Raw genomic sequence first — 12,735 nt, 5'->3', positions numbered from 1 at the left:
GTTTAATAATATAAATTTTATAAAGGTAATAATTAAGTATTCTGTTAAAACTCAATTATTATCCTAATTATATTTTAGATTTTTTATATTTAAAATAAGATGTTTATCTTGTATTTGATTATGTTTATCTGTAATTAGTTAAACGAATTCGGATATGGAGCTTTAATAAGTTGTACTTATGCACAATCTACTTGCAATTTTGATTTTTAAGTAATATGCATTAATAAACAGTGCCTTACGCATAAAAAATGGTTTTTAAGAGTTTTTGTCAAATTCTTTATAATATAGTATAGATACATCTTTTCTTATTTATTTTAATCAAATTAACAACTTAAAAAATAAAGAAATACATCAAACATAAAACAAAAGTTCAGAAAAGAATTCATCAACTTTCTAAATTATATATATCATAATTAGGGTGTAAAAGATTCGAACTTTTAACGAGTTATTGAAAATTCTCAAACTCGAGTCAATCTCAAATACAAAATAAAACTCATTTAACTTAACGATTTATTGGAAATTCTCTGATTCTTTTGGAAACTCGATTAAATGGGCCCTCATAATTTACGCCTGTGAAATATTATTAGTTTACTCCTAAACTAATAATACGCCAATACTTGAGGGACCATTTTTGTTATTTACCAAACTTATGGATAAGGGAAAATCCATCACTCTATCACTCACCATTCCAGTTGACAGATAAACAAACCCACAAACAACATAAGCAAAAACCAAATCAACAATCCAATTCCATGGCCACCATTTTCTCACCTTCAGCCCTCTTTACCACCACCACCGGCGCCGCCGCATCCTCCTCCTCCTCCTCCACCACCTCCTCCTCTACCACCCCTTCCAAAACATCATCTCTAACCAAACCCCACCTTCCCATCCGATCCACCACCAAACCACAATTACCGAACTTAACTACCACAGCATTAACCGCAACCGCGCTAGCTGCAGCCACCATCATAGCCACCACCACCACCATCATCCCTCCTGCCCTATCTGCTGAATCTTACGCCACATATTACGGCACTGCCGCCAGTGCCGCAAACTATGGCGGCTATGGTGGAAACTCCGACAAGAAACGATCCGCTGAATACATTTACGACATCCCAGAAGGATGGAAAGAGCGGCTAGTATCAAAAGTCGAAAAAGGAACCAATGGAACCGATAGCGAATTCTACAACCCGAAAAAGAAGACCGAAAAAGAGTACCTGACGTTTCTCGGTGGGCTCCGGCAGTTAGCTCCAAAAGAAGCAGTTCTAAACAATCTGGCGCTTTCGGATGTGAATTTGCAGGATTTGATTGCGAGTGCAGATAGTGTGAGCTCGGAAGAGACCAAGGACGAGAACGGGCAGGTATATTATGTATACGAGATCGATAGCGCGAGCGCGCACAGCTTGATCTCGGTTACGTGTGCCAGGAACAAGTTGTATGCGCATTTTGTGATGGCACCTGCAGCAGAGTGGAAAAAGGACCAGGAGACGTTAAAGCACATCCATGAGTCTTTCAAGACTGTTGGATAGAAAAGAGTTCAATTTTTGAAATTAATAGCGGACCTCCGTGCGAATGTGATCATGCATACCCATAAGTACATTTGGCTTTGGATGCATCAAGTGTTTGTACCATGCATTATTACTGTACTAAATCTAATGCATGACAAAGTAATATAAATGATGTCTTCACTGCATTCTTACTTCAGGATAAATGATGAGTTCAAATCAAGTCATACTTCATCAACTTCAAATTTTAAATTCTTGTGCATTTTTGTAGCTAGAAGAGCTTACTTAGACTTGCAAAACTTTTGGAGATGTAGCTCAGTGACCTTCTCCACTCCAGAGGCTCTTTTTGCAACCTTCTAGTGTATTTTCAAGTTTTTTCTGGCTGTTTTACACCAGAGGCAGAAGCTTATTAACATCAGGGCAGGTCATGGAGTTAATTACGTTTAGAAGGTTATGCTCGTAAATGAAAACTCGTTTAAGGTCATTTAACCAAAGAATCCACACAGTTCAACCTAGAGTTGTATGTGGATATTTGGAAAGCTACATATCCGACCTAATTCATATTTCAATTAGAGGTTCTTATCTACATCAGCTACCATGGACTACTCTATACGAGATTTATCAATATAATGTAACTTTGGTTAAACTATATGATTTAAAAATGATGTAGTATATTTGATTATTTGTTAAGCAAGCAAGAAGTAGTATATAGACCAGATCAAATCAAACCAATCGAACCCACTATATCCCACTTGAATATAGGTTTTGGGGTAGGATGTACTCAGGCCTGTCCTTTACAAAGGGCACAACAGCTATTTCAATGAAAATGCCGGCACATACAAAAGTGTGAACAAAAAGTTGTATATATATATATATATATATTATATTTTTCTTCATAACTAAGCATAATATAATTCTACTAATTGTCATCAATTATTAGACAACATATAAATGTGAATGACATCAACATCCATCCAAATCCGTATATGATAAAAACAGATAATGTCAGCATCGGGTAACAATGGATGCACTGATGCAGATATAGCTATGAACAAATCTGATCGGTATTCATTCACCCCCCCCCCCCCTTTTCTTATTGTAAGCACTCGGATGGTGAGAAATACCAAAATATACCAGAGAATAAATAGAATAACTCACCAAGTACTAGTTGGGGTGGACTAAACAAGCATCCAAAAAAAGTTCTTGAAAGGCCTAAACAAGTCTACCCAGCCTAAAATTTATAGAAACTGGTTACTAGTTATGATAGTAGATACAATTAAGAATGATGTAGTTTCATTGTCTAACATGTTGCTGTCTAGTTTTTCTTCTTATAAAAAGATTGTCTTCCTTAAGGATCTTTATTACAGAATTCGCTGAATATGACAAAATTCTAACACCACCTTTGGATGTAGGCAAATTGTTGAACCAAACCACCTAAATATGATTTCAAGTTTTTTCCGTGTTTCCTCCGATTACCATTGTGTGTATGATTATTGATCCTAATAGCATGTTGCTGTCCAGTTTTTCTTCTTATAGAAGGATTGTCTTCCTTCAAGGATCTTTATTACAGAATATAATAAAAATCTAACTTTGGATGTAGGCAAACTGTTGAACCACTTAAATATGATGTTTTTGTGTTTTTTTCTTGTTTCCCTCGATTTCCATGTGTGTATTCTATTGATCCTAATAGCATATGGAATCTCAAAACCATAAGCAGGCTTAAATGCACATTCAAGAGAAAACGGTGCCGTCGAGCTGCTTCACGCATTTGCAATTTTGCTTCCTGTGATGGAAATTTGAAAAGAACAATATATACGCATTCTATTGGCATAATATACACATTATAAACTGAATCATGCAATTCCATAAGGGCAATATGACTAATTAATATAAAGTAAAGCCATCATCATAGGAGACATGCCAACCTCGTTGACAAGGTGGTGCATTTTCATCATACTCGCCACAACAGCTCCATCTCTTTTTCCAGTTGGCCCTCCCAGTATTTGGTCGATCAGTCTTGTCGTTCCATTTGTACACAATAACCCCTGATCCATCACTCCATTCACCATCAATGCCTTGGTGGGGTGGGGCCAATGCAAATAGTCCTTTATCACCTACAAATCAATCATGTTGTGATGTTACATCCATTCTAACAAAATATAACAGGGCAAGAATATTAAATCATACATCTTCAGAAACCCATGATAAGAGAAGTAGAAAGGAACAGCTTAGAGCAGGAAAGAGTCAAAGTTTCTTTATTACGTATTGGCACTACAAGTATCCCCATCTCGATCTAGTCATGAGTAGTCCTAGTCTGACATGATTTTTTTGGTGAGTACTATTTACAAGAGACATGTAAATTGCATATGCTCACTGGTATTAGTTGATTAATGACAGTTGTTACATCGTTCAAGAACGTTTACTACTTCCTTATGCATCTAGAGGATGGATTGTCTAAAAGAAAACCACTGATCCCTCTTTTCTTACCCTTTCCCTGCAAATGTCTCCAAAGTTTGAAAAAGATCGAACAAGTTAGCCAGGGAAGAGTAAGAATACTCAAACCAACCTCAATCGCATCGTCATACAGTAAGGCTATGATACTTGATACAACTCAATCAGCTTCTTACGTAGTCTCCCACCACCATGATTGTCATTATCCAGCCAAGGGTTTTTCAATAGATGTAACATTCGGTTTCCAAATAGAGTTGATCGGGTATTAAAGTAGTTTGGTAATGGAAAGTTCGGAATTAGTTTTTGGCATTCAAGGGTTAGAGAGGAATCAATTTATGGTTCTTTTCTTTACTTATATTTGAGTAATATAGTTATATATATATATATATGTATATATATTATGTGAATATAATAAAAATTGAATGGAAGGATGCATGGTAGGCACCCCCCCAAATAGAGTCGGCTTGTGTACTTACTATAAATAGTAAGTATGTGTGGGCAGGAAAAGGTTTCACACAATTTCATCCTACTTTTCATATTACTCCGGGTAAAATTGGGAGATCATAGAAGCAGAAGCAGATTTCAAAGCTGTGTTTTAAGGCAAAGGTGAGTTCCCTATTGCTTTGGATATATCTGGTTGTTATATCTTCACTATATATTTTGATAAGATTTTTACCATATGTTTGGTTCGAATGTAAAATATATTACTGCTACTGTATGCTTCATTGGCCATTAAACCTCCCAAGAACAACTCTCATCAGATAAGGCAGTGACCGATGAGGCTACTTCATCGCACACAAGGTCAGCCGGTAAGGACGCTTCACCGAATATGTATTGTCCGGATAGGACCCCTCACCGATCAAAGCTTGTCCTGATAGAACCCCTCACCGATCAAGGTTGTCTGGATAGGACCCCTCACCGATCAAGGTTGTCCGGATACCAAGTGTTGTCCGATAAACCACTTCTCCGGACATAGTGTTGTCCGGACAGAACATGGTGTTGTCCGATAACCCCTTCATCGGACAGAGTGTTGTCCGGATAAGAGTAGGTATTGTCCGGTAACCTCCTCTCCAGACATAGTGTTATCCGGATAGGACAAAATGATACCATAATCTCTTCAATAATTAAATATTACCTGGTTGACTACTATTAGATGAAATGGTGGTGTAACCGCGATAGATGGATTGGCGGTGTAACCGCGATAGATGGATTGGCGGTGTAACCGCGATAGATGAAATGACGGTGTAACCGCCATAGATGGATTGGCAGGATAACCAAGATATGAATTTTACATTAACGTTCAGGTTTGATCGATCTTGGGATTTGCAGTAAATTTTGTTTATAAGAGGGTAAATTTTACATTAACGTTCAGGTTTGATCTATCAAAGTTGTGTTTTAAGGCAAAGGTGAGTTTCCTATTGCTTTGGATATATCTGGTTGTTATATCTTTACTCTGTATATTTCGATAAGATTTTTACCATATGTTGTTTGGTTGGAATGTAAATTGTATTACTGCTACTATATGCTTCATCGGCCGAACCTCCCAAGAACAACTCTCATCGGACAAGGCTTGTCTAATGAGGTACCTCATCGGATAAGGCAGTGACCGATGAGGCTACTTCATCGCACACAAGGTCAGCCGGTAAGGACCCTTCACAGAATATGTATTGTCCAGATAGGACTCTCACCGATCAAAGCTTGTCCGGTTGGGACTCTCACCGATCAAGGCTTGTCCGGTTGGGACCTCTCACCCATCAAGGCTTGTCCGGATAGGAGCCCTCACCGATCAAGGCTTGTCCGGATAGGGCCCCTCACCGATCAAGGTTGTCCGAATACCAGGTGTTGTCCGATAAACCACTTTCTCTGGACATAGTGTTGTCTGATAACCCCTTCACTGAACAGAGTGTTGTCCCTATAAGAGTAGATATTGTCGGGTAACCTCCTCTCCGGACATAGTGTTATCCAGACAGAACAAAGTGATACCATAATCTCTTCAATAATTAAATATTACCTGGTTGACTACTATTAGATGAAATGGGGGTGTAACCGCGATAGATGGAATGGCGGTGTAACCGCGATAGATGGATTGGCGGTGTAACCGCGATAGATGGATTGGCAGGATAACCAAGATACAAATTTTACATTAAGGTTCAGGTTTGATCTATCTTGAGATTGCAGTAAATTATGTTTATAAGAGGGTAATTCGCTCACTAGAGCTTTTGGTCTAACCCTCAATTATTGTACTAAACTGTTTTTGCAGGTCATCCATCATCTCAGGATGAAGACAAGGGAAAGATGTAAAGAAGAAATATTTGGAAGAAAGTTTTATTATGACAAAATTTTTGTTAACCCATACTGTTAATTTTTCATATGTGAATAAACCTAGAATGTTTGTATAATATTGGTACTAGATATGTGGAGATGTATGATTTTTGATTATTAGTACTGTTTAGTGCATGGTGGGTTGTTTCAGTTGGTATCAGAACCTTAGTTTAAGAGATCTAGGTATTATCTTGATACTTAGACTTAAACTAGAGGAGTGGAGTATGTGATAATAGGTTCCACTGGGATTACGGACCTGGGAATGTGTTATGATTGAACCTATTATGATGATAAGTATGATAGAGTTAGAATATATGAGATTAATGTAATCTTGCATTACAACTACTTGATTTATGGGTAAACATGTTATCATACTTTGGTATGTGATTAACAGTATATGTATTTATTGTGCAAGTTAGGAAATTAAAGTAACACGAGTATTAAGAAAGAATGGCAGATAATCTCAATCAATCTGAAAGAATTTCTACTGGCCACGAAAGAGGCAGGGGAAGAGGAATGGTAAGTAGAGAAGAAAACCCTGAAAATGCTACGACCATGGGAGCACGAAGTCGAGGCCGGGGACGAGGAAGAGGAAGAAATACTCAACAAGAAGCCCATACAGAACAAGATTATCAGTACAAGAAAGTTCTATGTCAGGTCATGAAGAGGGCATAACAAGGGGTAGAGGTCGTGCTCATGACCCTGGTTTTATTACCCAAGAAATGTTGGCAACCGAACTAGGAAAGTTTCAGGAAAGTCTGGTAAACTTGCAGGGACGTTCTGCATCGAATAATATGGAAGGAGTGGAGAACCCGAGTTTTCATGAAGAATCCAGAGTTAGTACATCGGTAACGACCACATCCGCACCACCTACTTCATCGTCAGTACAAAAAGGAGGTGATATCAAGATGTATCTTGGCTGTAAACCCCCTAAGTTTTCGGAGAACGTGATCCTGTTAAAGCTATGTGTTGGCTTACAGAAATTGAATTAAGTCTACAGACCAGTAAAAGTGCGGAAGAAGATGCTTGTTGTATTCAGGTTGCGGTCAAGTGCGTTATATTGGTGGGAAATTCTGTCAAGTTCTAATCCTAACATTTTTTTTTTAACCTGGATATCCAACCCTCTATGTGAGCCGACTAATCCCAGGGCGACCACCTACTTTGCAGATAGCCCGGAGTCACCGCATTTGAACCTTCGTAGCCAGAAGGGGATTTCTATTCCTCCTTGGATTTGAACCTGAGACCTCCAGGTACTTTTGACTTTTGGAGCCAAGCTCAAACCAACCAGGCACCACCCTTGTGGTTGATCCGAACATTTTAAAGACAATGATGTGGGAAGAATTTGTAGAGAAATTTAAAATTCAGTATTTTCGTGAAGCTGCTGTTCGGAAGCTAGAGGACGATTTCCTTTGGCTGGAACAGGGTAATATGATAGTTCGCCGGTATATAGAGGTTTTTATGGAACAATCTCGATTTGTTGAGGCTTATATTGCTACTGAAAGCAGTAGAGTAAGGAAGTATATTTGGGGTTTGGAGTCTAAACTCCGAAAGTATGTAATATCCAGGAACCCGGCTACATTCCAAGCAGCAGTTGATGCTGCAGAAATTTTGGAACAAAATATCAATCGTCAACCACAAGGGTTGGGGTTAAAAGAAAAGGGGAAGCAGTAACAACTGATTTTCGTAGACCTAGATTTGCTGAAAATCTGAATCGTCCAATCTCAAGGTTTGCTGATAAAGTATGTGCACGATGTCATAAAATACACCAAGGAGAATGCAACATTGAGACCCGCACATGTTACAAATGTCAAGAGTCAGGGCATATAGCTAGAGATTGTCGAATGGTACGAAGATGCTTTATGTGTAATTCTTCTCAACATGTAAATGCTGATTGCCCGCAAACTAAGGGACGGGGATCTGGTTTTGTTGGGGGACGGGGATCTAGTTATGCCGGGGGGCCAGAATCTGGCTATGCCAGGGGGAAGTAAGACGTGGTGAGGCAATGGCTAGAGGGCGAGCCTTTCAGATGACTTCGTTAATTAAGTATGTGCCAAATTTGTTGGTTGCACGTGTTTAGAACCTAAAGTGTTAGATGAGGTATTGGTAGTAGAAACAACAACATATAGCGAAGTATCGGTGAAGGAAGTTTTTGATAATTGTTACATAATTGTAGAAGGGTGTGAGGTACCCATACAGTTATTTCCTATACCATTAAGAGAGTTTGATATAATCGTGGGCATGGACTCGTTGGCTAAAAATCAAGCCAATATAGTCTGCAATGAGAAGATGATTCATATAGATTTACTAGGGAAGGGACCATTTATAATCTACGGTGACACGATCCCGCCTTATCTCCGTTTTAAAAGCTCGAAAGTATGTGCAGAAAGGGTGTATCAGTTTTATGGCTTACATAATCGACTTAAAGAAAGAAAAGAGCAAAATGGAGGATATCCTGTTGTAAGAGAATTCCCAGAAGTATTTCCAGAAGACCTTAACAAGTTTACCTCCTGATCGATCAATAGAATTCTAGATTGAGTTATTGCCAAGAGCGACGCCAGTTGCTTGTGCACCAAACAGGTTGGCTCCGTCTAAGTTAAAGGAGTTAATGTCTCACTTGGTTTTAAAAAGCACGATGCGGTCCGGGGCAGTAAGGGTCCTAGAAGCCGATGCGTGTTGCGGATGCGCTCGCATCACGCACATGATGCGCCCGGTATTCAAAAAATACTTATAAATTAACTCTACATATCAATTTCTACCTTAAAAATACTTACCTATCAAAATACTTCATTTATAACATCAAGTAGTTCAAAAAGTGGCATTAGAATCTTAAAAAGTTCGTGAATCGGATAAACCCTCCAATATCTACTTCCACCTCACAACTTCATCCTGAAGAGCATGTCCTTTTCCTCTAGCACTTCTAGTTCTTGATGGACCCGACCCATCATCATTTACTCTCCGGCTCCCTCTTGATGCTCTAGTAAAATCAGGAGTCTCATACGCCCCGGAAGCTCTACTTACGTCATCCCACGTAAGATCATCATCAATAAACACCAAATCATCATCATTGTCCATCCTCCCCATCAACCACTCATTACTTTCATCTATGTCTTCTAGAATGATAGAATCACTACTTCCCTCTTTTTTATATCGATGTTGCAAGGCACGATTGAATTTTACATAGACCATATCATTCAATCTTTCTTGTGCTAACCTATTCCGCTTCTTGGTGTGAAGCTGTCAAAAGTTGAATTGGATATTAGTTGATATATTTAAAATCAAATAACGAATTTATAATGTCATGTACGATACTTACATGTTGAAACACACCCTAATTTCTCTCGCAACTTGTAGTACTACAAGTAAGACTAAGAACTTGTATAGCAAACTTTTGCAAGTTGGGAGATGAAGATCCAAATGTTGTCACCACTCCGCTATAAGGAACAAATATTTAAAAACTAACATATCCATAGTGTGTAAGTATAAAAATATAATTTCAATTTAAGATGATTACCTGGTGCCATTGTCTTCCTTTGCCTAATAGCCGCATTTCTACCAAATAGCCCTTCCGCATTTTGATACTTGCCTAATTCTCTTAATATTAGGTCTTCTACTTGAGGACTTGGAGCCAACCTTTCAATACAAGAATGTAACCGTCCATGACTTCTTCACAACCCTTTGTGCATTATCATAAAAAGTAGACGGGTTTAGGTAAAGGCCCGCAGCATGCAATGGTCGATGGAGTTGACATTCCCACCGATGATCAATTATTTCAAAAGTTTTCTTGTAAAGGTCCTCTTGATTGGGAAAGCTTTTAGCAATAGCCTCCTTAACCCTATCCATGGCTTCATAAATATAATCCATGACCGGCTTTCTTTCCCCGCCAACTAACCTATGAACACTAACAAGAGGGCCCGTCAACTTGAGAGCATACACAATATTCCTCCAAAATGTCTCTTGTAAGATGTAGGAGTGCAACATCTTTCCNAAGTATAAAAATATATTTTCAATTTAAGATGATTACCTGGTGCCATTGCCTTCCTTTGCCTAATAGCCGCATTTCTACCAAATAGTCCTTCCGTATTTTGATACTTGCCTAATTCTCTTAAGATTAGGTCTTCTACTTGAGGACTTGGAGCCAATCTTTCAATGCAAGAATGTAAACCTTCCATGACTTCTTCACAACTTACAACCCTTTGTGCATTATCATAAAAGGTAGACGGGTTTAGGTAATGGCCTGCGGCATGCAATGGTCGATGGAGTTGACATTCCCACCAATTATCAGTTATTTCAAATGTTTTCTTGTAAAGGTCCTCTTGATTGGGAAAGCTTTTAGCAATAGCCTCCTTAGCCCTATCCATAGCTTCATAAATATAACCCATGGCCGGCTTTCTTTCCCTGTCAACTAACCTAAGAACACTAACAAGAGCATACACAATATTCCTCCAAAACGTCTCTTGTAAGATGTAGGAGTGCAACATCTTTCCCTTTGGTTCACTTGACCATTTGCTATCCATCCATTTTTGAGAAGTAACCATCTTTCTCAAGTTATTCTTTTGTTTGTGAAATTGAAGAAGAGTGATAAAAGATGTAGCAAATCTTGTGATTGCGGGCCTATGCAAGTTCCTTTGATTCGTGAACTTCCGCATCAAGTTCACTAGACAAACAAAATTGTATATGTATCCATTAGCGAACATTGCCTTCTCCAAACAACTTTTCACCCGAGGGATTTGTTTCCCGCACGCATAATGCGCTTTGATGCGTGATGCGCTCTGATGCGCTGGAGGTAACGCATCAAATGGGCTGATGCGAAGCGATTCCATGATGCTCTCTGATGCGCTTGCATAACCGATGCATCACACGATGCGTGCATCACCTATGCATCAGCGCGTCCTGTATGTTTCATGTTTGGGCTCCCTTTTTCATTCTTCAGAGGTTTTTAGTTGGGCTTTTTGTAGATTAAAATAGAATGCGAGTGTGACCTAATAGAAGAAGCCGACAACCAGAAATAGAAGAAGTAGAAGTCGCATATCAGATTAAGAAAGAAATAGAAAGTGAGTCATACAACCAGAAATAGAAGAAGCAGAAATCGATAGCCAGCAAATAGAAGAAACAGAAGTTGCCAGCCAGAAATAAAAGCAGAAGTCGATAGCCAGCAAATAGAAGAAGCAGAAGTCGCCAGCCATAAATAGAAGAAATAAAGTCTTATATGCAGAAAAAAGAAATAGCGAAGGTGGAGAATTTAATGAGCTCAAGTTTGCATTCTGATGATTATGATCTTGGTGAAGAGGACAATGACTGTGTTGAAATAGAAGGTGGTAGTAGTAAGGTGCCCCCACGAAAAAGACCGAGACAAAATGGTCCCCTAGATAGGTTCTTCACTCCTAATCCCGAAGACGTGATCAAAGGTAAAAAAGATGGAAAAGAAGGGATACAACAAACCACAAAAGCGGTGGTTCGAAAGGAGTTAAGGGATAAAGCTTGTATGCAAATAGCAAGGTGGTTTTATGATGCCAGCATTCCTTTTAACGCCGCTACTTATGACAGCTTTAGCGTAATGATTGAAGCTATTGGCCAATTTGGTCCTGGAATGAAACCACCAAGCATGTATGAGCTAAGAGTCCCTTTACTCAACCAAAAAGTAAAAACCGTTGAAGAAGAAATAAAGGAACATAAAAAGGAATGGGCCCAAAAAAGGTGCTCTATTTTATCGGATGGATGGCGAGATTCGGTTGTCCAAAAAGACATAATTAACTTTATGGTGAACTCTCCAAGGGGTTCTGTATTTGTGAAGTCTATGAATGTTTCCGATGTCTCTAATGACGCAAGTTTGTTGTTTGGGATTCTTGATAAAATGTTGGATGATGTTGGAGAAGAAAATGTTGTCCAAGTGATCACCGATAATGCATCCACTTACGTTAAAGCGGGTAAGAGTTACTATTTTAGTCTATTCCTAATTATATATTAATAATATTATATATGTAATAATAATACTATGTATGTTTAATAATACTATGTATTTTGTCACCTAATATTTTTATTTTAAACTTTAAAGGGAAGATGCTAGAAGCTACAAGAAAGCATCTTTATTGGACTCCATATGCTGCCCATTGCATAGATCTTATGTTAGAGGATATCGGAAAACAAATTCCTCAAGTGAAAAGTTGTTTGAAGAAGGCAACGTTCGCTAATGGATACATATACAATTTTGTTGGTCTAGTGAACTAGATGCGAAAGTTCACGAATCAAAGGAACTTGCATAGGCCCGCAATCACAAGATTTGCTACATCTTTTATCACTCTTCTTCAATTTCACAAACAAAAGAATAACTTGAGAAAGATGGTTACTTCTCAAGAATGGATGGATAGCAAATGGTCAAGTGAACAGAAGGGAAAGATGTTGCACTCCTACATCTTACAAGAGACATTTTGGAGGAATATTGTGTATGCTCTCAAGTTGA

At 38.6% G+C, this 12,735-nt stretch overlaps 2 protein-coding genes across 2 annotated transcripts in view; one reads left to right on the top strand and one right to left on the bottom strand.

Annotated features, from left to right (window-relative positions):
* The first annotated feature begins 503 nt into the window (after nt 1-503).
* On the top strand, nt 504-1,743 carry LOC112519348 (thylakoid lumenal 19 kDa protein, chloroplastic). The gene has a single exon (XM_025127411.1). It carries the CDS (start codon nt 753-755, stop codon nt 1,527-1,529), a length of 777 nt encoding a protein of 258 aa, XP_024983179.1. The 5' UTR covers nt 504-752; the 3' UTR covers nt 1,530-1,743.
* Nucleotides 1,744-3,292: 1,549 nt separating this feature from the next.
* The window catches only part of LOC112519909, a 24,019-nt gene continuing 14,576 nt past the window's right edge, over nt 3,293-12,735 (bottom strand). Inside the window, exon 2 of the mRNA XM_025128228.1 lies at nt 3,293-3,619. Within this exon, the coding sequence (XP_024983996.1) occupies nt 3,390-3,619 (230 nt within the window). The 3' untranslated portion in view covers nt 3,293-3,389. The remainder of the gene's footprint in view (nt 3,620-12,735) is intronic.

The sequence above is a fragment of the Cynara cardunculus genome (assembly GCF_001531365.2).
Source record: "Cynara cardunculus var. scolymus isolate 2C chromosome LG 10, CcrdV1, whole genome shotgun sequence".
Classification (NCBI taxonomy): Eukaryota; Viridiplantae; Streptophyta; class Magnoliopsida; order Asterales; family Asteraceae; genus Cynara; species Cynara cardunculus.
Note: the sequence above shows the minus strand (reverse complement) of the source record. Positions and strands in the feature narration are given on the sequence as shown.

What these genes read in the sequence shown, in the direction of transcription:
- LOC112519348 (XM_025127411.1), top strand. Translation starts at nt 753, where the DNA reads ATGGCCACCATTTTCTCACCTTCAGCCCTCTTTACCACCACCACCGGC.